This window comes from Aythya fuligula, chromosome 19, assembly GCF_009819795.1.
Source record: "Aythya fuligula isolate bAytFul2 chromosome 19, bAytFul2.pri, whole genome shotgun sequence".
In the NCBI taxonomy this organism is placed as follows: Eukaryota; Metazoa; Chordata; class Aves; order Anseriformes; family Anatidae; genus Aythya; species Aythya fuligula.
In genome coordinates, this window is record NC_045577.1 from 11,621,686 (window position 1) to 11,643,643 (window position 21,958).

The 21,958-nt window shown below is 57.2% G+C and overlaps 1 protein-coding gene across 5 annotated transcripts in view; it reads left to right on the forward strand.

Moving 5' to 3' along the window:
* Positions 1 to 21,958, forward strand: part of ABCA2 (ATP binding cassette subfamily A member 2) — a 39,468-nt gene that overhangs the window by 15,240 nt on the left and 2,270 nt on the right. For 2 of the 5 annotated variants that reach the window (XM_032200062.1, XM_032200063.1), the window contains 39 exons: positions 75 to 202; positions 414 to 518; positions 1,019 to 1,204; positions 1,272 to 1,505; positions 2,218 to 2,549; positions 2,861 to 3,020; positions 3,287 to 3,415; positions 3,697 to 3,864; positions 4,183 to 4,279; positions 4,715 to 4,888; positions 4,970 to 5,072; positions 6,075 to 6,189; positions 6,863 to 7,053; positions 7,452 to 7,602; positions 7,932 to 8,136; positions 8,701 to 8,865; positions 9,159 to 9,339; positions 9,629 to 9,841; positions 10,125 to 10,321; positions 10,695 to 10,877; positions 11,340 to 11,524; positions 11,864 to 11,984; positions 12,268 to 12,558; positions 13,828 to 14,046; positions 14,413 to 14,515; positions 14,931 to 15,259; positions 15,906 to 16,119; positions 16,283 to 16,388; positions 16,703 to 16,814; positions 17,253 to 17,313; positions 17,515 to 17,689; positions 17,771 to 17,886; positions 18,170 to 18,317; positions 18,660 to 18,783; positions 20,128 to 20,260; positions 20,532 to 20,649; positions 20,773 to 20,951; positions 21,244 to 21,385; positions 21,765 to 21,899. In XM_032200062.1, coding sequence (XP_032055953.1) covers positions 75 to 202; positions 414 to 518; positions 1,019 to 1,204; positions 1,272 to 1,505; positions 2,218 to 2,549; positions 2,861 to 3,020; positions 3,287 to 3,415; positions 3,697 to 3,864; positions 4,183 to 4,279; positions 4,715 to 4,888; positions 4,970 to 5,072; positions 6,075 to 6,189; positions 6,863 to 7,053; positions 7,452 to 7,602; positions 7,932 to 8,136; positions 8,701 to 8,865; positions 9,159 to 9,339; positions 9,629 to 9,841; positions 10,125 to 10,321; positions 10,695 to 10,877; positions 11,340 to 11,524; positions 11,864 to 11,984; positions 12,268 to 12,558; positions 13,828 to 14,046; positions 14,413 to 14,515; positions 14,931 to 15,259; positions 15,906 to 16,119; positions 16,283 to 16,388; positions 16,703 to 16,814; positions 17,253 to 17,313; positions 17,515 to 17,689; positions 17,771 to 17,886; positions 18,170 to 18,317; positions 18,660 to 18,783; positions 20,128 to 20,260; positions 20,532 to 20,649; positions 20,773 to 20,951; positions 21,244 to 21,385; positions 21,765 to 21,899 — 6,428 coding nt within the window. The remainder of the gene's footprint in view (positions 1 to 74; positions 203 to 413; positions 519 to 1,018; positions 1,205 to 1,271; positions 1,506 to 2,217; positions 2,550 to 2,860; positions 3,021 to 3,286; positions 3,416 to 3,696; positions 3,865 to 4,182; positions 4,280 to 4,714; positions 4,889 to 4,969; positions 5,073 to 6,074; positions 6,190 to 6,862; positions 7,054 to 7,451; positions 7,603 to 7,931; positions 8,137 to 8,700; positions 8,866 to 9,158; positions 9,340 to 9,628; positions 9,842 to 10,124; positions 10,322 to 10,694; positions 10,878 to 11,339; positions 11,525 to 11,863; positions 11,985 to 12,267; positions 12,559 to 13,827; positions 14,047 to 14,412; positions 14,516 to 14,930; positions 15,260 to 15,905; positions 16,120 to 16,282; positions 16,389 to 16,702; positions 16,815 to 17,252; positions 17,314 to 17,514; positions 17,690 to 17,770; positions 17,887 to 18,169; positions 18,318 to 18,659; positions 18,784 to 20,127; positions 20,261 to 20,531; positions 20,650 to 20,772; positions 20,952 to 21,243; positions 21,386 to 21,764; positions 21,900 to 21,958) is intronic. The other 3 variants (XM_032200065.1, XM_032200064.1, XM_032200066.1) reach the window with 3 other exon arrangements.

A 21,958-nucleotide genomic window follows, 5' to 3' on the forward strand; every position in this document is an offset into this window, starting at 1 on the left:
TGTCCATGTGTGGGGCCAGGCTGTGTCCCCTCTGATCATGGGCTGCTCTGACCTCCTGCTTTGCTCCTTGCCAGGGTCTGGCTTCACACTGGGGTGGGCAGCCAAGGACCAGGGCGAGCTGCAGCGCTTCCTCATGCAGAACCTGTCCCTCCCCAACGACACGACTGAGCTCCTCTTGGGCTCCAGCATTGACCTGCGGGAGGTGGGTGATGGCATGGGGGTTGCAGGACGCTGCACTGCAGCAGCAGGCAAGTGCGTCCCAACCCAGACTGAGCCCTGAGTGCCAGATCCGTGGGGTGGGGGCCAGTGGGCACCCAGCAGGGACTCATCCTACCCTGTGCCAGGGCACTGCTGGGCAGTGGGGTCCTTCTGCTCCTAGCATGCTCAGCAGACTTTTCCCGTCCCTGGTGCAGGTATATCACCTGTTGTTTGGGTCCTCTCCTTTGGCACCAGACAATGTCCATGAACAAGACCTGTGGGATCAGTTTGGACGCAGTGACAAGATCTCACAGCTGGAGGTGAGGAACGTGCAGGGGATGCGGTGGGGCACAGCTTGTCCTCCACATCCCCTCTGCACTGGCCTGCCTAGCTCTGCCGTGCATGCAGGATGGTTTAGAGTTATCTGTCCAGTCAGAGGGGATGTGATGGGACATTTTCGGATGTTCAGAGCAACAGTAAGGTCACCTGGCTCCCATTGTGGTGCTGCCACCGATTCCCCAAGTGCTATGAGGTGGGCCGGTGCCCACAACTCAGTTTGCCACGGCAATGGGTGGTGGCATTGCCTGGAGGAGAGGAGGAAAACATTACCCCCTGTGGCCTGGGGTGCTCTTGGCTGTGAGGACTGAGCCTCATGCCCTGCCCAGGATGGTGCTCCACCAGATCTGCATGCCCCCTTTTTCTTTCCCCTCTGTGAAAACTCTGGATGTGGGTGCTGTGGGGCCATTCACATGTGCTTGGGATGGAGGGAGACACTGGGGAGCCCCCACACTCCCAGACACCCTCTTTGGTCCTCTCGTAGAAGAGCCTTCCCAGCAGCTGGAGAAGCCTGCGGGAAGGGCTAGTCCACAGCACGCTGCGCAACCCCTCCACAGCCCTGCAGAGGCCAGCGTTGCTCCACCTGCTCTCTCAGGCCCTGGGCCTTGCCAGTGCCACCACGGCACCTACAGGCTCCTACAGCCCCCAGGCCTTCGTCACGGAGATGGAGGTGAGTGCCTGGCTGGGGTGAGGAGGGGCATGGCTGCGGTGCCCTCAATGGGGCAGCTTAGCCACAGCTCCCTGCCCTGCAGGCTGTTCTCTTCACAGCACCAGTGCTGGAGCAGCTGACGTGCGAGCATAGCTCTGGGACGCTGCGCCGCCTCCTGCGTGTGGCCCCAAGCCAGCAGCCGCTGCTGCAGGCATACCGGGTGCTGGTTTGCAATGGCAGCCGGGCAGCCCGCGAGGAGCGCTTCACCCTGCTGGCTGCTGAACTGCGGGACCAGCTGGATGTCCCCAAGATCATCAGCAGGGTGAGAACAGGGCTGGGGCATGGCTGCAGGAGCTGGCGAGTAGTGGGACTGGCAGCTGTGGCTCTGGGGTGTAGGGTGAGCCATGGGGCAGGGCTGTGTCCCAAACTGCTCTTCCCTAACTGCTGGGGGCTGCATTGGGATGCTTTGCCAGCCCTGGTTTCTGTGACATGCTTCAGTACATGGCCTGGCCCCTCCTTACCCCACATGGGCATCTCCCCTGTCTAACTCCAAGGCCTGCTGGGGATGGTCCTCACAGCTCCAGTGTGACCCCAGATGATGTTCCCCTGCTGGCACCCACTCTGGCACTGCCTGTTGGAAGTGATGAGGGGCAGAGCTATGCTGGGTGTCCATAGCATCCTCACAGAGCGTCCCAGCAGGGTCTGCACCTTTCCCTGGTGCCTACAATGCCCTTGGGAGCACAGCTTATTGAGGCTGTGTCTGAGGTCCCCCTCCTCGTTCCATCCTTGTCTGACAGACACTTCTCACAGGTTCCCCAGCAAGATCCTGCCAGTATTTGGCTGTGCTCCTACTGTCTGATTGCTGTGGATGCAATATGATGAGTCTGGGACACAGCTCCAACCTTTTAACCAAGAATGGGGATGTCATCACTTGGAATCCCCCTTAATCCCCTCCTTTTGGCAGCGGGAGAGCAGGGCCCCTTTGCTTCAGCACCCTGGCTGTGAGTAATCCTCTTGCCTGCTTGTCTTCACAGCTGCAACTGGATGAGGTGAACAGCACGGCAGCCCAGCACCGGCTCCGCACCCTCCTAGAGGACCTCATGGAGATGGAGAAGGTTCTCCACGACATGGACATCCTCTCAGCACTGGCCAGGCTCCTGCCCAGGGGAGCCTGCACCAGCAAGGCTCCACCACCTACCGCCAACAGCACTGGCTGGGCCAGTGCTAATGCCACAGCCAGCAATGCCACGGTGGAAGAGGAGGGTTCCAGGGGGGACCTGGCTGGTGGTGACAACCCCCAGGGGCAGTTCTCAGCCTTTGTGCAGCTTTGGGCTGGTCTGCAACCCATCCTCTGTGGCAACAACCGGTAGGAGTCCCATGAGGAGAATGGGGCCAGGGAACTGCCTGAGCTGTGAGCTCCCTTCCTGGGGCAGGGTGCAGGGGAGCCCACCTTGCTTCTGCCAACGGTAAAGGGGCAGAATTGTCCCTCAATGAGTGTGCAGGATGTGGGTGCCACACCACGTCCTTGTGCCGCTGCCAGGGGAAACTTCTCGCACCAGGCAGCACTGTGGCAGCACCTCACTGGCATAGGATTCAGTGGGAAATCTGCCACAGGGCTGCCTGCAGGGAGGGATGCTGGGGTTGGAGTGGAGTTTGCAGCCTGGACTGTGTTTGCAGGACAATTGAACCTGAGGCACTGAAGCAGGGCAACATGAGCTCTCTGGGCTTCACCAGCAAGGAACAGCGAAACCTAGGACTCCTTGTACATCTTATGACCAGCAACCCCAAAATTCTTTACGCTCCTGTGGGTACCGAAGTGGACAAGGTCATTCTGAAGGTGAGGGCTTCAGCTCATGAGGGTGCAGAGTCCAGGACCCTTTTGCTTCCTCTTCCACTAGCCCAGTCCACAAGGGACATCCGTGCCCAAAGGAGCTCAGGAGGGCCTGGGGGGCTGGAGTTGAGCAGGCAGGAGGGATCCAGATGCCAGCAAGCACCTGCAGGGCAGTGGGCTGGTACCTCCATGGCTGCTAGGGTGGAGTGCAGCACTGTCCTGGAGAGCAGTTAACCCAGCATTTTCCCACAGCATGACCTTCCGACCCACAGGCCAACGAGACCTTTGCCTTTGTGGGCAATGTCACCCACTATGCCAAGGCATGGCTGAACATATCACCTGAGATCCGGGCCTACCTGGAAGAGGGCAGGCTGCAGAGACGCATCCGCTGGCTCCAGCAGGTAGGGTAGTGCTGTGGGGACTGAGCCTGCCTTAGGTTACTGCCCCATGGGCCGGAAAGGGGTGTCTTGCCCCCAGGCACCCCTTAGCTTCTATGCGTAGAGTGCTCAGGTGCTACTTGGATGCCTACCCTGCTCTTGCCCTGTGCAAAGCAGATACTGTCTTGCTGTCCACAGGAGGAGCATTAGAAAAGGGTTGGTCTCATCTGTGTCCACAGGGAGGGCAGTGCTGAGTGGCAGGGGTATCCCAGCTTCTGTCCTCCATGTCTTCCTCCCTGTTGCAGTTCACCACTGACCTCCACAAGCACCCAGAGATCCTGAATGTCTCCGAAAATGACCTTCTCCGCAACTTTCTCAATGGCAACTTCTCACTGCCCAATGCCAGCGTCCTGCTCCAGCAGCTGGACACTATTGATAATGCTGCCTGTGGCTGGGTCCACTTCATGGCCAAGGTGAGACTGCACCCATCTGTGGACATGCAGGCGCTTGGAGCAGCACCCACCACCAACAGCTGGGCTCTGCAGGGCCAAAGAGGGGTCAGATCTGCTCAGATCTCCTTCAGGCCATATGTTGGGAGACCTAGAGAGGAGACGATGGCTTCTCTGGTGTCACAAGCTTTGGGGGAAATGTCAGCAGTGGAGGTGCCCATCTGCTGGGTTCAGGTCACTTTTGTGGTCACTGTGGGGGGCACATGCCATAGAGGGGGTAAGGGGTCCATGACCAGAACCATGAGGTGTGATGGGATCTGCCTGGCCTTCCCCTCCTACCAGGTCAGTGTGGACATCTTCAAGGGCTTCCCAGATGAGGAAAGCATCGTCAACTACACACTGAACCAGGCCTACCAGGACAACGTCACAGTCTTTGCCAGTACGTCCCTTGGGAACCAGCTTCTTTGCAGGGGTCCCTGTAGCCATGTCTGAAGCCATCCCCCAGGCGTGGGGCCACTGGCTTTGGGACATGCTGCCTTGTGCATGTGTTGGGTGGATGAGTGGATCAAGTGTGCCAGCTCTCTCTTTGAGTACCTTGCTTCTCCCTCTGCTTTGTGCATAGATCCTGGCTGAGCCCCTACAAGCACAACTCCCTGCCACTGTCCTGGCTTGCCCACCACGGGTGCCTGTAGTCAGTGTGACAAGGGGACATGAGCACCATCCTTGGCCATTGTAGTCCTCGTCTCGCCCTCTGCTGCTACATGCTGAGCCCGGGGTCCTGGCCATCCCTGCATCCCTGCCTGTCACTGTGGGCTGGCCGGTGTGGCCATCTCCTGCAGTGCCACCAGGCTCTCCGCCTCTCCACTGCCCACAGGTGTGATCTTCCAGACCAACAGGGATGGCTCGCTGCCCCCGCATGTCATGTACAAGATCAGGCAGAACTCCAGCTTCACGGAGAAGACCAACGAGATCCGGCGTGCATACTGGCGGCCTGGACCCAACACTGGTGGCCGCTTCTACTTCCTCTATGGCTTTGTCTGGATCCAGGGTGAGTACCAGCTCCTTGCCCCACCATGGTCCCCATCCCTGCCCATACTTCCCACTCAGCCTGGCCTCTCCTACTCCCTAGACATGATGGAGCGTGCCCTCATCAACACTTTTGTTGGCCATGATGTGGTGGAGCCTGGCAACTATGTGCAGATGTTCCCATACCCATGTTACACCCGGGACGAGTGAGTAACACCCATGTGGGCATGACCTTCTCTCCTGCCCGTTGGGCAGTCCAAATTGGCCAGGACACTTCAGCTGGGGAACAAGGACAAGTCTGGGGGCTGCTGACATTAGGAGTGGTGAGCAACCAGTTATGCCCTGTGGCTTTGACCACCAAGCTAAGCAAGCAGCAAGTGGGGGAAGGATTTTTTTTTCCTCAGTTCATAGTTCAAGTGGGGAACTCGTGGCTGCAGGGTATGGTGACAGGACAAGGGGGAATGGGCTAAAGTTGCGCCAGGGGAGGTTTAGGTTGGATATTAGGAAAAACTTATTTACTGAAAGGGTTGTTAGGCATTGGAATGGGATGCCCAGGGACGTGGTTGAGTCACCATCCCTGGAGGTCTTTAAAAGACGTTCAGATGTTTAGATGTTCAGTGATATGGTTTAGTGAAGGACTGGTTAGTGTTAGGTCAGAGGTTGAACTCAGCGATCTTGAAGGTCTCTTCCAACCTAGATGATTCTGTGATTCTGTGTCTCAGAGACTGGATTACTTGGGGGGAATAGGAGAAGTTTGGTAAATGGGTGGCACATGCATCTGTTAGTGGTTCTCAAACACAAAGGTCTGGATGAAGTACCTTGAGAAGTCCAATACCCACCAGCCCTCCAGGGCAGGAAGATGCAGGGGGTCCTGTCCACAGCAGGGCAGGCAGTGCACCAGGTCAAGTCTGTGCAGCTGCTGCAGGCCTGCCTGCTGGGACCTAATAAACTGACAGTAGGCTTTCCTATGGACACATTGGAGAGGCTCTGAAAAATGCCTCCCCTCCCCATGTCTCAGATTTCTCAGGTATCAAGTAGAGATGGGAGCAGTACCTCTTGCAGATCACTGAGGAGCTGCTGAGGGCTGCAGTAGTCCCCAGGTGGTGGGAGAGCACCTCTGCTGCCCTGTGGCCTGTCCCCAGGGCCTTCCCAAGTTCCTGTGGTGGTGCCACCATCCAGCTCCCCCCTCTCTTCCTGTACCCCACCAGCTTTCTCTTCGTCATCGAGCACATGATGCCCCTGTGCATGGTGATCTCCTGGGTCTACTCAGTAGCCATGATGATCCAGCATATTGTGACCGAGAAGGAGCATCGCCTGAAAGAGGTGGGGTTGATGGGGGAGATCTGTGAGGACGAGCTGGTGTCTCCTCTGTCTAGCTGCCTGGCTGCACAGGGTATGCCAGGTGCTGGGACTCATCCCTCTTGCCAAGTCACCCCTCTGTCACCCTGTAGCAATTCCTAGACAGCAGCAGCCCAGGACCTGGCTTGGCCCAGAGCTGCCTGCAAAGGGGAGAGCTCTGCAGAAATCGAGTGTGCTCAAGCTGCCGGGCACAGTGCCAGGCTGAGCTGGCCAGTGTCTCAGAGAACTGCTGCCAGCAGCCAGGGCAGCCTGTGGGGAGAGCACTGACCCCAGCTCAGCCTGTGGCCCTGCTGCTCCAAGCCCTGCCACATACTGGGACACACCCTGGCACTGCCAGGGTAGGGCAGCCCATTGCCAAACCCCTGGCTCCATCTACATCCTGGTGCCCCAGGCACAGATCTCAATCCCAGGGTTCTGCCATGGCTCGTCTCTGGGATGAACTGCTTTTCCTGAGCATCGCTGTCATGAGCTCTGGTTAGAGCTAGAGGCAGCTGAGCCTGCAGTCACTCTGTTGTGGGGTGCTGTGGTCTGGCCACTCCCCTCGGTGCTGTCCTTTGCTCTCCCAACCCCAGCAAGTGACAGGCTCGGAGATGCACAGGGTAGCGAACAGCCTAGCTGAGCAGTGCAAGTCTTGCAGGTCATGAAGATGATGGGCTTGAACAATGCAGTGCATTGGGTGGCTTGGTTCATCACCGGCTTCGTCCAGCTCTCCATCTCAGTCACAGCACTCACTGCAATCCTGAAATATGGCAAGGTCCTGATGCACAGTGATGTCCTCATCATCTGGCTCTTTCTCGCCATCTATGCTGTGGCCACCATCATGTTCTGGTGAGCAGCCTGGTTCCCTCCATGGAGTCAGGGGGTACCAGCAGTGCCAGGTCCCTGGCAGGGTGTCCTTGTGCCATGGGGTGAGTGTGCTGGGAGCTGTATGGTAAGGGCTGGTGGAGCAGTACAGGTTCCCCCCAGCCTATTTGAAGGGTAGTTTACCACTTCAACACCAATGAAATCAGACAGTGTGGGGAAAGCCCTGGTGGAGCAGGATCTGGGGCTGGGCACTGGAGGGTCCCTCCATCCTTGGCAGGGGGAGCTCAGCATTCACGTCCCTGGGGGGAAGGTGGTGCTGGGTGTGGGAGAGGGGGATGCCCAGGTGGGGTAGAGCTTCTCTGGTTGTGGGGTCACCTTTGTCTTGCAGCAGGGCTGGTGAGGTGACACTGTCTTCCCTACAGTTTCCTGGTGTCAGTGCTCTACTCCAAGGCCAAGCTGGCTTCTGCCTGTGGAGGCATCATCTATTTCCTCAGCTACGTGCCCTACATGTATGTGGCCATCCGGGAGGAGGTGGCGCATGACAAGATCACGGCCTTTGAGAAGTGCATTGCGGTGAGTTGGCTGCGGCTACCAGGAGGTGCCTGGCCAAGGATTTGTGCTAGGTACCCTATGTCCCCTACACAGGTGACAGCTACCACTAAGTCGTGGACTCCCCACATCCCGTACACATGTCATCAAACCCTAGGGAAACCAATGCACATGTGAATTGGTTTGGCATGGGGATTTGGAAGCATCTCCAGATGGTTTGGTGCCTCCCAGGGTGGAGCCTGGGTGTCCATGGGCCTGGGTGGGGCAGAGCCAGATGGGAATTTGCCCAACCTGTTCCTCCAGAGCTGGTCTGTGGTTCTGTCTGACATCCCCTTTCCTCCTCCTCCCTGCAGTCTCTCATGTCCACCACGGCCTTTGGGCTGGGCTCCAAGTACTTTGCGCTGTATGAGGTGGCTGGTGTGGGCATCCAGTGGCACACCTTCAGCCAGTCGCCTGTGGAAGGAGATGACTTCAACCTCCTGCTGTCCATGATGATGCTGATCATAGATGCTGTGGTGTACGGGGTGCTCACGTGGTACATTGAGGCTGTGCACCCGGGTACGTGCAGGCAGGGTGGGCAGGGACAGCATTAGAGCACTTCTGATCCTGTAGGAGCCTCCCCACTGGGGATGCTGCTGCTTCTTGGCTGTGCTCAGCCTTGATACAAGTGGATTCAGCACAGCATGCCTTCAGGGTCTCCTGTGTCCTCCTGGGGACACCTGCCCACATGCCTGTACCAATGGTGACTTCCCTGTCCCTGGCAATTTCCAAGGAGGTCTTCAGTCATGTGTCTCAGTTTACTGACCAACGTGGCATCCATAGTTGGAGCATTACTCCCTCTCACTGCCTATTTGAGGAGTCTTAACTACTCTCTTAGGTTTTATAGGAAAACTGAAGCATGAGCCAGGCCCAGTTTTGCTTTGTTTCCCTGCACAGCCCAGCAGCATTTCCCCAAGCATTGGCAGCCCCATCCTGCAGTGATGTTCCTGGGCTGGGGAAACCTCCCTGCCCATGTCTGTGCCTGTGCTTGCGCTTGTGCTCAGCTCTGCCCTAGCCCTTAGACGGCTTCTGTGCAGATAAGGTGCAGGGATGGCCCTGACTGCAGCAGGGTTGTGCTTGCAGGCATGTTTGGCCTGCCGCGGCCCTGGTACTTCCCGTTCCAGAAGTCCTACTGGCTAGGAAATGGAAGAGTGGAGACCTGGGAGTGGACCTGGCCCTGGTCACATACCACCCGCCTCAGCATCATGGAAGAGGATCAGGCCTGCGCCATGGAGAGCAGGAGGCTGGGTGAGCTGGTGGGTGCAGAAGGTTGGTGGTAGGGCTTCAGGGTTTGGCCCTGGCTCTGTGGCCATGGATTCCATGCATCCCATGCACCCTTGTCCTGAAGGGCAGATTGTATGTCAGGGCATGATCCTTCCCAGGGACTGCTGCCCATCACTCAGGGCAGGAAAGGTTTGAGATGCAGAGGGGAAGGGCCAGGAGCCAGCACGGTCACTCCAGGATGGAGTGGGGGAGATTCACCCCTGGGAACCCCACTCAGTGCCCAGCCCTGACTCCTCACTGCTCCATTCTCATGACAGAGGAGACACGGGGAATTGAGGAGGAGCCAACCCACCTCCCCTTGGTCGTCTGCATTGACAAGCTCACCAAGGTCTACAAGACAGACAAGAAACTGGCACTGAACAAGCTGAGCCTCAACCTCTATGAGAACCAGGTGGTGTCCTTCCTGGGGCACAATGGTGCAGGCAAAACCACCACCATGTGAGTTCTTGCTGGGGTGGACGTGGGCTGTGTCCTGGCCAGCTCTGGTAGGTTGGGAAGGTGCTGCATGGCCGTACTTCCAGGGATCAATGGCTGCTGGTGCTGTCCTCAGAGGGAGGTGGTGTGGATGTAGGGGTGACACAGAGGGGGACCAACAGCCAGCACACAGCCCTTCACTGATACTGCTCTGCCCAGGGCCCAGCAGATACTCTGGGAGGTGGTGGTTGGGACTGGGGCCAGGGGACTGCGTGTGACATTCCTTACCATGTCCTTTTCACCATCCATCCAGGTCCATCCTGACTGGCTTGTTCCCTCCGACCTCGGGCTCCGCTACTATCTATGGCCATGATATCCGAACAGAGATGGATGAGATCCGGAAAAACCTGGGCATGTGTCCCCAGCACAATGTGCTCTTTGACAAGCTGACAGTGGAGGAGCACCTCTGGTTCTACTCACAGCTCAAGAGCATGGCAGAGGAGGAGATCCGCAAGGAGATGGACAAGTAGGCACCCCCTAACTTCTTTTGCCCCCATCTGTGCTTTTTGTGGAAGCAGGTCCCCTTCCCAAGAGGGATCACCCCAACATCAGCTCCACCAACTCTTCTTGGAAACTTGGGATATTGGGCTGGCATAAGATCCTTTCGTAGCTTGGCTGTAGCTGGGCTGTCCTGACTGCCAAGAGACTCTGGTACCATGTGGGGAAGAGGAGTGAGATGCTCCCCACAGATGCTGGCTGCAGGTACAGGCCAGCCCCAGCAGTCGTGATGCTTCTCTTCCTGTCCTCAGGATGATTGAGGATCTGGAGCTCTCCAACAAACGCCATTCCCTGGTGCAGACCCTCTCAGGAGGCATGAAGAGGAAGCTGTCAGTGGCCATTGCCTTTGTAGGTGGGTCACGGGCTGTGATCTTGGACGAGCCCACGGCTGGAGTCGACCCATACGCACGCAGGGCCATCTGGGACCTCATCCTCAAGTACAAGCCAGGTGAGCCAGGACAGCACTCACCTGGGTTGCCAGAGTGAGAGAACAGCTTGCTGTGGGGCAGAAAATAGAGCCTGGGCTTAGGAGCACAGAGAAAACCCCTCACTGTGCCTGCTGAGAGGGACCAGATGGGCCTCTCCTGTCTCCCTGCCCAAGCTGTGTCATGGTCTCTTTCTGTGTCTGTCTCCCTGTGGCAGTTGGACCCCTCTGCATGTGACCCAGGGGTCCCTGTGAGACCCTCGGGGGCATGGCCAGCTCTGTGCTCTCCTTCCCCATGCCCCCAGGCAGTGTGCCTTACCTAAGCAGGGCAAGCATGGGCTGCAGCAGCCTTGGTGTAGCCCCAGACCCTCTCCTTATGCTCTGTGCCACCGGGCAGGGAGGACCATCCTGCTGTCCACTCATCACATGGATGAGGCTGACCTGCTGGGCGACCGCATTGCCATCATCTCCCATGGCAAACTCAAGTGCTGTGGTTCCCCACTCTTCCTCAAGAGCACCTATGGCGATGGCTACAAGCTGACGGTGGTGAAGAGGCAGTCAGACACCAGAAACAGCACAGGTCTGTGCGCCCAGAAGGACCCTGGGTTTAGAGGATGAGTAGATGGGACCAGCCCTTTTTGTGCACAGGAAAGGAGCAAGAGGTCAAAGCCCAAATGCTCCTGCCTCAAGTCCCCATAGGCCACACATAGGAGACAGGGGGACAGGGTAGTGATGCAAGAGGTGTCATTGCTCGGTTCTCTGGGTCCCCAGTTAGATCCTGCATGGAGGTGTTGCCTCCAGGTGCTGATCCTGGTGTCCAGCCCAGGGGCTGCTTGCTGATGTCTGGCGTGGGCAGTGGTGCTCTGTGGGGCTGAGGGCAGAGCACCTACCCAGGCCAGGAAGCATGGCCAGAGCAGCCAGAAGCTGCTAGCACCCTGTGATAGATGCAGAAGGAACCCCTGAGGTGCTGGGAGTACTGTGGATGGCAGGGGTTGCTGGTAGAAGGCCAGAAGAGATGACCAGTGCTGCCCCTCTGCTGCAGAGCCAGGCCAGCCCCACAGTCCTCTAGGCCACTCTTCTGTCAGCCCCTGCTCTGAGCCCCGCGTCTCCCAGTTTATCAAGAAATACGTGGCCTCCTGCCTCCTCATCTCGGACACCAACACTGAGCTCTCCTACATCCTGCCGAGCGAGGCTGTCAAGAAGGGCTGCTTTGAGAGGCTCTTCCAGGTACCTGAGCCACCCACAACCCTGCTGCCTGCCTTGCTGACAGTGCAAGGATGGGGGATCACCATGAAGGGGCAGGACAAGCTCAGATGGGCATGGCATCTCATGAGGCTTAAGGGGGGACAAATGTGCATGTGGGCCCATGTGGAGTTGGTCCCAGAAGGGCAAGACACATCACTGGGCCTGTTCCAGCCCTGTCAAAGAGATGCCAACAGCAAATGGTATGGGGCTGTTGTCCTGCCTGGCACCAGCACTCACCGGATGAGTGTCTGAGGGTTTTCCCTGTGCTGTGGCAGTGCTGGAGCCGCCTGCCCTTCTCATTCAATGGTTTCCCTTCCACAGCACTTGGAGCAGAGTCTGGAGGAACTTGACCTCACCAGTTTTGGGCTGATGGACACCACACTCGAGGAGGTCTTCCTGAAGGTGTCTGAGGAGGACCAGTCCCTGGAGAACAGTGATGTGGGTATGGACTGCAGGAGGCACATGGCAGTGCTGTTGGCACTGGGGCACAGGGAGTGAGGTGAAGGCATCGTGTGCCTTTACGTGGGCTTTGTGTCTCCTTGGCTTTTGCATGGGAGCAGGAGTCTCCTCTGCAAAGAGGAGGGGGGGCCTCTGTCAGAGCCTGCCCCAGCTTAAGGGCAACCATCAGCTGCTTTGATCTGGGTTTGCAAAGTACATCTGTGCTCTGCTGTGCAAGGCACAGCAAAGGCTGGCACAGACAGCAGCAGTGCCCCTTCTCCTTCCAGACATGAAGGAGTCCAAGAAGGATGCCCTCCAGCCACCTGTCCCTGAGCTGGGCCCAAAGCCAGAGGCCAATGGGGAGCCCCTGGCTGAGGTGGACGTGCCTGAGAAGCCCGAGGTAGAGCTCAGCAACCTGGTGACATGCTCCAAGCTGGCGCAGTCGCAGGCATCCTTGCGCTCGGCCTCCTCGGTGGGCTCCGTGCGGGGCGACGAAGGTGGGGCTTATTCTGAGTTCTTTGGGGATTACTCTCCATTGTTTGACAATCATCAGGACCCTGACAACATCAGTCTGCAAGGTTCGTAATGCCGCGTGGCGGTGTGCTGCTTGTGCACCATGATAGAGGTGCTCTGGGATGGGGAGGATGGCTGCTCCAAGGCAGCACTGGCCCTCACCAGGGGGCCATGCCCTGGTGTACTGGGGATCATGATGGCTCAGCTGAGCCCCCAGTGACAGTGAGCCTGTGTTCCAACAGATGATGTGTCCAGGGAGCCTGTAAAAGAGAGAGAAAGGGAGGCACAGGCCCTGCAGCCTGGGAAGAGGATTGGGGTGGGATGGCTGGAAACTGGTGCTTCTAGCCAAGGTTGACACCCCCTGAACTGGTGTCATGTGCATGAGGGATTATGTGCTGAGGCACAGAACTGTTGGGCTCACCGACAGGTGGAGGCACAGCCAGTGTTAGCCCTTCCCTTTGTCTCTCTTGAATCCTGCAAGCGCTGACCTGCAGACTCACTCCCACTAACACACTCCTCACACTAGCAGCTGTGTTGACTGGCAGCACAATGTGGCATGGGGTGCACTGATATGGTGGCTGAGCTGCTGGGTTTTCTCCTCTTGGCTGGCCAGCCCATCCCTCCAGCATGGAGTCGTCTTCTAGAGAGTGGCTCACTCTCCAGATGCTGACATGGTTTCAGGACTGTCCCTGCCTGGATGCTCAAACTGCACGAGCACAGAGCATGCAGGCAGGAGCCCAAAGGCTACTGTTTACTTCACAAATCCTTTTCTGGGTTATCCCACCAGTTCTTGTCATGATTAATTTATTGCTGTGACGCTCTTCTTCCCCTGCCAGGTCTGTGTATTGCTCTGAGTATTGCTGAATTTGGGTCAGTGGGAGGCAGAGCAGCAGCAGTGTTGCACTGCAATCAGACTTTCCAAGTCCTAGCCCCAAACTCACTGCCTTGCTGGGTCCCCACACCCACAACCTGTCCCCCCTCTTCCTGTCTGCGCTAAGCCCTTGCCATCCAGGAGCATCTGGGCTGGCTAGAACTGATGGGAAGATGGGGGGGGTCTGCAAAAAAGCACAGCGTTTTTTTTTTGTTTGTTTGTTTGTTTGTTTTTTTGTTAAACCATTGTAACAATTTCCCATTTTGGGCCAAGAGAAACCTGCCAGCCAGCTGCCTTGCTTCATGCCATGGTAACACCAAAGCTCAGTGGCCCCTCAGAGTGGCTGTGCATAGCTCAGCATCTGTGTGGCCACAGGCTAAGGCAGGTGTGGGGTCACTGGGGCCCTGCAGGAGCAGTTGTGCAGGTGGCTCACATCCTCCTACCTGCCACCTCCTCCTTGCAGACCAAGAGGCCGATGTGGAGGCAGAGGACCATGACTTGGCCGGGCAGGGGACCTTCAAGCTGGAGGGCTCATGGCTGAAGCTGCGCCAGTTCCACGGGCTGATTGTAAAACGCTTCCACTGTGCCAAGCGCAACACCAAGGCCCTCTTCTCTCAGATCCTTCTGCCTGCCTTCTTTGTCTGCGTGGCCATGACTGTGGCACTCTCCGTGCCTGAAATAGGTACCTGCAAGCCCTTGTCCCATTGGGGTGAGGAGGACAAGGGGGTCTTGCCCTGTCCCCTCTCCAGGGCCCAGACTCGTGCCCCTGCACCAGATCAGGTATCCTCTCTCTGCATTGGCAGCAGCTTGGAGTGAGGGCACATTTCCCACCCTGATGCCCTCACACCAGCCAGGTCTTGCTGACCCAGATGCTGGGGACTCCTCTTAGCCCTTTCTGCGTACCCCCATTGGACTGGTGGTGATGCTGGGGGTGGGACTCAAGTGAGATAAGGACAAGGCTTCTGGGTGCTCAGCCTGCCTGTGAGCATGCAGCCACATGGGCAGGGGTGCTGAGGCCACAAACAGGTTCCTGTCCTTGTTTCCACAGGTGACCTGCCACCCCTCATCCTCTCGCCATCACAGTACCACAATTACACCCAGCCCAAGGGCAATTTCATTCCTTATGCCAACGAGGAGCGGCGTGAGTACCGGTGAGAGCTGCCACTTGCTCAAGAGCACCATCCTGCACCCCAATCTCACTCCCGTACCCAGAACCACAATGGGGTGATGGGACTGGGGAGGGCAATTTACAGTTGGTCTGGCACTGGGGCTGGCTTGGGCTTGGAGTAGAGCCTGGCCAGTGTAATGCCCCATGCAGAAAGTGCCCTCTGTTCTCCCCTGGGGCCTCTCTGGGAGACGTGCCAGCCCTGACGCTGGCTGTGATCATCAGCTTGGCTCATGCCAGGCTTGGGCTGAGTGGGTACCCAAGGCTGTACAGCCGTGGTGCCTGTGCCCATTCAGCCACTACACATACTGAGGCTGCATGGACTTGCCCAGAAGATGGCCAAGGTGGGATGTTCCATGTCTCATGCCTCTTGTACCTTTTACCCGCTGCTCTCCCTGCAGCATCAGGCTGTCTCCAGATGCCAGCCCCCAGCAGCTAGTGAACACCTTCCACCTGCCCTCTGGCATCGGGGCCACCTGTGTGCTCAAGACAGCCTTCAACAACACACTGGACCAACCCATGCAGACCCTGAACCTCAATAGCAATGAGTCCAAGATGCTGGCAGCCAAGTACTTTGATGCTATGTGCATCGACTCCTTCACTCAGGGCCTGCCACTCTCCAACTTCGTGCCACCGCCTCCATCCCCAGCTCCTTCCGACTACCCCATCTCAGTGGATGAGGACTTGCTGCATGCTTGGAACTCCACAATCTTCTCTTCTGCTATCAAAGGTGTCATCTGCACTTAGTGCATCGGTCTGTCTGGGCTGGGGTTTCATCTGCAGGCAGGGCAATGTGTCTTCCTTGCAGTAGCAGCTATAGTGGCACCTCAAAGTGCCCATCGGGTGCTGTTTGGCTCGGTGATAGCAGAGCATTGCTTGGCTGCACTTCTGAATCAGGGTTGATGCTAGCCTTGCAGCACTGCTCCCATTCAGCCTCAGCAGTCCTTGCTGAGCTTACTGGGCTGATGATGCCATTGGGAATCTTGGTACTTGGGTTGGGTACTTGGTCCCCAGCCAGCGGAATGATTGCATTGCTTTCTCCAGACACACTTCATGCCCTGTCTCTGAACCATTTCTGTTCCCTGTCTGTTCCCACGTTTTTCCTGGGTCCATCTCTTGGCCCCTTTATATCACTGGGACACAAAGGGCCATTTAAAGACTGGGCTGTGGTCAGCAGGAGCTAACACAAGGGCAGCAGGGAGGCTCCTCCTTGCCTGGCCAGAACCTCTTGGCTGAGGGGTTGCTCCATGTGCTCCATGGAGCACATGGAGGTTGCTCCATGTGCTCCTCTCATCCCCTTCTGTCCCCATGTTGCCCCACACAGCCATCACAGCCAGGGCTGGCTGGGGCCTGACTCTGCCTCCTCTACCCCACAGAGACAGTCACCTCGGCCCCTGCCCTGCCTCGGATCATCCATGAGCCTATCAAGTGCACATGCTCCATGCAGGGGACTGGTTTCTCATGCCCCAGTGGTGTGGGAGGCCATCCCCCACAGATGAAGGTGGTGACGGGGGACATCCTGGCAGACATCACGGGGCGCAACGTCTCCGAGTACCTGCTCTACACCTCGGACCGCTTCCGTCTGCACAGGCAAGAGGGAGGCTGGGAGGGCTCTGCCCTCTGCCATAGTGCAGGATATGGGGCTGGGGCCTCTGGGAGACCTCAGGGGTGCTGATGGGAGCCAGGAGTGTGGCCCTGCTCCTGGACACAGGGGACAGCAGTCACAGCTTCTTGGGGGTGCTTTGTCCCACAGGTACGGGGCACTCACCTTTGGCAATGTCCAGAAATCCATCCCAGCCTCCTTTGGGGCCAGGGCTCCTGCCATGGTGCGCAAGATTGCCGTCCGCAGAACAGCCCAGGTAGGATCAAGCTGAGCCCTGAGGTAGCCAGGAAATGGGTGGGCAGCAGCAGCCCTGGCACAGGCAAGGTAGAGAAGGGGGAAGGCAGTGCTGCCTGGCAAGAGACGCGGTGGGGCTCTTAACCACATGGAGCACTTTGCAGAGCTCCCACCACAATGGGTCAGACCCATTGTGGTCAGCATTGGCCTGCTCTTCTCACAGCCATGAGCAGGGGGGCACCCTGTTGCCACCCCCCCACACCTCACCCCACCCCACACATCTGGTGTGAGCCCAGCCCTCCTACTACTTCCCACCACTCTTCTCTGCTCCTCCAGGTCTTCTACAACAACAAGGGCTACCACAGCATGCCCACCTACCTCAATGCTCTCAACAATGCCATCCTACGAGCGAACCTGCCCAAGAGCAAAGGCAACCCTGCTGCATACGGTGAGGGCCTGGAGGAGTTTTAAGGACAAAAGCACGTCAGGAACAGCTTTAGGGCATGGTCCAACAAGGCTCTAAAGTGCATATTCTCTCTTGGACCAACAAGGTTCTAAAATACCATGTACTCTCTTGGACCAAGCAGGCTAGTGCACAACTGAGGCAGGGGGTTCATACACCTTTATGTGTGGCTTGAGATCTAAGCTAGATAGTGTATGGCTGGGGCAGCACCTCTTGAGGTGCTGCTGCTGACACCTGGGCTTGCAGGCTTATCTGTCTGCCAGCTGATGAGAGGGAGGTCTTGGCCCCAAAGCAGTGTTGCTTCTGGGCTACAGGGAAGGAAACTCCTCCCACTGAGAACTAGGACCAGGCAGGCTGGGGCTGGGGTAACATTTTCTATCCTGAGCCAGGATAGAAACAATCCTATGTTTCTTTTTGCTGCAGGCATCACGGTCACCAACCATCCCATGAACAAGACAAGCGCCAGCCTGTCCTTGGATTACCTGTATGTCCAGGGAGCTGGTTTGAGGGAGGGGGGCCATCATGTAGCAGGGGAGGGAGCTTCCCACTGTGGTTTGCATGGTTTGACTGTGAGGCTGTGACATGGGGGGTCCTTGTGCCATGCCCTGTCCTCTGTACAGTGATTGTCCCACACAAGGTTGGGGAGCTGAGGTTGATGATGTCTCTGGTCTCCTCTTCCTTGCAGTCTGCAAGGCACAGACGTGGTGATTGCCATCTTCATCATTGTGGCCATGTCCTTTGTGCCTGCCAGCTTTGTGGTGTTCTTGGTGGCTGAAAAGGCCACCAAGGCCAAACACCTGCAGTTTGTGAGCGGCTGCGACCCTGTCATCTACTGGTTGGCCAACTACGTGTGGGATATGGTGAGCAGGGCATGTGGCCTCACCAGCAGAGCCCCCAGGGCTGAGTGGACAGGCAGTTACAGAAGTTTCTGTCTTCTGCAGTTGAACTACCTGGTACCGGCCACGTGCTGTATCATTATCCTTTTTGTGTTTGACCTCCCGGCATACACCTCTCCCACCAACTTCCCAGCCGTCCTCTCACTCTTTCTGCTGTATGGGTACGTTGGTCAGATGGGGTGAGCAAGGGAGGGGTGAAGTCAGGATGCACCAGTGGGTCCTTCTGATGCCCCATTTGCACTGTGGCTAAGCAGGCAGGATCTAGCCCAGATCTTTCTGTCCCCCTGTCTTTCAGTTCTGTGGCTCCTGTAGCTAGCGGGCTTTGAACCCTGGGGTGGGAGACCCCAGGAAGGATGGGGCTGGGAGATGGGCAATCCCAGAGCTCTCCAGTGGGTGCTACAGTCCTACCATGCTCATGTGCACTCCTGTTGCTTGCCTCCCCAGCTGGTCCATCACCCCCATCATGTACCCTGCCTCCTTCTGGTTTGAGGTGCCCAGCTCTGCCTACGTCTTCCTCATCGTCATCAACCTCTTCATTGGCATCACTGCCACTGTCGCCACGTTCCTGCTGCAGCTCTTTGAGCATGACAAGGTACAGGGTTCACATCTCTGGCTGCAGCCACCAGGAAGGGAGAAGATGCCTCCCTCAGCTTGATAAGAGGGGAGATGCCTCTGGCACAGTGCAAGGAGCCATCACACTGTGACAAAGCCTGTGACTCCATGTGGCAGGTGGTGGTGCCTGCTTGCTGCCAGGGTGGTGACAGCAATTGGGTCATGAGACAGCTCAGGCTGAGCGAGACCTCAAGAGGTCTCTTCTCCAAACTACTGCTCACAGCAGGGTCAGTTATGAGGTCTGCTTGGGCTCACAGTACTGTGTGCTCAGAGTCCTTACAGGTGTTTCTGATAGTCATGTTCTGTCTGTCCATCTCCACAGGATTTGAAGGTGGTGAACAGCTACCTGAAGAGCTGCTTCCTTGTATTCCCTAACTACAACCTGGGCCACGGCTTGATGGAGATGGCTTACAATGAGTACATCAATGAGTACTACGCCAAGATTGGTATGGCCTTTTCCTCCCTCCCTCCCTTACTCCAGGGCAGGTTGGGCCAGGGGTGGACCACTGCGCCAGCACATCCCCTAAAACCACCCTGTGGGGCTCAACCAGGGCCCAGATCAACCTGGAGCAAAAATCCAGGGGATGTGAACTAGAGGGGACCCAGGAAGAGACACAGTTGAGGATCAGGCATGTTGTGGTACCTGTGATGCTGAGCATGGTTTCTTGGGCCATCTCAAATATGAGCTGCACAGAAAGTGGACGTAGTGAGCCCTGGCAGCATTGTACATTTCTGCTGCCATCACACACTGCCCACGGTGTGGATGTGCAGTGATACAAGGGATGGGAACTGCAAGGGCTGTTTTGTTCTAGATGTGGTCTCTTGCTTGCAGGGCTGCATTGCCCATCCAAAATGACCCTTTTGCCAATTGCAGCTTCAGCTTGGACTCAAAATATTCTTGCTTCTCTCTACTTCTCAGCAGCTTCTGTATCTAACTTGGGTGCTGCTGGCATCATGGGGGGTGTTTAGAAGCAGAATCTGACACATCAGAATCTGACAGTATGCATTCTCAGTTGGGTTGATCCTACCCACTGAGGTTGAAAAGTTGCAAGATGAATTCAACAACAAATACATTGCAAATGGAAAGCCTTGTTGTAACCAGCCCTGGTGCCTGCAACACCAACCAGCCCAGGCAGCTATGGCAGCAGGCACAGAAGGCAGGGGAGGGGACACTGGAGCTAGACAGTGTCATCTTGTAACAGGCCAGCTTAGGTTGTACAGCAAAGGTGGTGTTGAGATAAAGGCTGCTGCTACCTGGCTGTTTTGGTGCTAAGCCTCTGACCAGGAACATAGCCTGCGTCATCTCCAGTTTGAATGTTTTTTTCCTTGTGTGGGACGGGTTAAAATCAGCCTTCTGGACTGGGAAAACCATTATTGTTTTCTCCAGGGTGCTGTGGTAGGGAGGGAGCACACGGGGTGGGAGTGTCTCTGTGTCCAGTAGTGTTGCCATGTGGTTGCAGCCAGGGCTGGCCTCCATGGGCCGGGCTGCCACATGCTGTCAAGGGTGCTATGAGGTCATTTCAAGGCCACAGAGTGGAAAATTGTGGGAACCTGGTTGCTGCAGTAGTTCCCACTGAAAATATTTGCTGCTGTTACCAGAGGTCATTTCTAGATTTTGTACAACCTGTGAGGCAAGGCTACCTCTTTGGTGGTTGGATTGGTGTCCCCATCCCCTGGAGAGGCACTGCTGCACTGGGGCTGTGGGTTCAGCCATGCAGGAGGGCACATGGGCTGGATGTCCTCCTGGGACAGTGTCCCCACAGATGCTCTGTTCTCTTCATCCCACTCAGGGCAGTTTGATAAAATGAAATCACCTTTTGAATGGGACATTGTGACGCGTGGACTTGTCGCCATGACAATCGAAGGCTTCGTCGGCTTCTTCATCACCATCATGTGCCAATACAACTTCTTCCGGAAGCCCCAGTGAGTGTGGCTGGGAGCGTGGGGCCAAGCAGGCAATGCCCAGCTGAGAGCTGCCTCTGGGTATTTCTAGCAGAGCACAGCCTTCCCAGATTTTCTAAATGGGGCAGAGTTTTGCTTTGGGACCCCTTAGCCCAGGGCTGCCTCTCCAGCAGGCACAGAACTGGGGAGGCCCTCCGTCCCTGGCCTCTGCCTCCTGCATGGGCGCAGGATGGCAGCTTGCTTGGCCTCTGCTCACACCCATCTCCACCCTGCCCCTTGCACCCTTCTGCAGGCGGCTTCCTGTCTCCACCAAGCCCATCGAAGATGACATTGATGTAGCCAATGAGCGGCACCGTGTCCTGCGTGGGGATGCTGACAATGACATGCTGAAGATTGAAAATCTCACCAAGGTACAGCAACCCCAGCCTGCCCTGGACTTGCAGGCATGGGAGATGCTCTGGGGCATCCAAGGGATGTTGGCTGGGTCAGGGTGCCGGGGCAGTGTGCTGAGCACCCCTGCCCTGCTCTGCCAGGTATACAAGTCCCGCAAGATTGGGCGCATCCTGGCTGTGGATCGGCTGTGTGTGGGTGTGCGGCCTGGGGAGTGCTTCGGGCTGCTGGGTGTCAATGGTGCGGGAAAGACGACCACCTTCAAGATGTTGACGGGGGACGAGAGCACCACAGGAGGAGAGGCCTTCGTTAATGGGCACAGGTACAGGGGCACAGCCTGACTGGATGGGATGGGGCCTGCTTTGGGGTCTCCCAGGAAAAAGAAGCCTGAGTGGGACTGCAGCCCTATGTCCTGCTGGGCTGACCCTTGTCTGTGGTGTGGCAAGTGACCGTGGCTCTTGGCCAGGGCTGCCAGTTGCGGTTTTCTTGGAATAAGATGCTGCAATATAAAGGCATGTGAAAGGAGGATGAGCAACAGGTGTACTCAAAAGGAAAAATTGTTTGTGGGCAGACAGTAATTCCTTCTCCCTGTGGCCCCTCTGTCCTTTCTGCAGCATCCTGAAGGAGCTCCTGCAGGTGCAGCAGAGCTTGGGCTACTGCCCACAGTTCGATGCACTCTTCGACGAGCTGACAGCCCAGGAGCACCTGGAGCTCTACACCCGCCTGCGTGGCATCCCGTGGAAAGATGAGGAGCGGGTAGGGCTTTGGTGGGGCATGTGAGGGCTGGTGCTGTGCCATGGGCTGCTCTGGGAACAGAATTTCACCAGCCGCCAGTGGGGACCTGGGCGGGTACTGCTGCCCTCATGACTGCCGGTTGCTGCCCAAGGACAGTGCTGCTCCAGTAGTGTGCCCATCACTGGGCCAGGGTTGGGCACAGGTGCTTACAGGCCCCACCAACACACAGGGCTGTGCGAGGGGCTCTCATGGGGCTCCCCTGCCCAGCACATCGCTTGGCAGCTGGTCCATGCTGTGGGGCCTGGCTGCTTGCCCGTTGCATGCTGCCAGCTCTGCGTGTCCCATGACCAGGGGCATTTGGAGCCCTGGCAGGGGGACCACAGCCCTCTGCACCTTGCAGGTAGTCAAGTGGGCACTGAAGAAGCTTGAGCTGACCAAATACGCTGACAAGCCTGCCAGCACCTACAGTGGAGGCAACAAGAGGAAGCTGTCCACAGCCATCGCATTGATCGGCTACCCAGCCTTCATCTTCCTGGTGCGCCCCGGGCCACCCCAACACCCTGTGATGTGGGGTCCTTGACCCACCCCTATCAC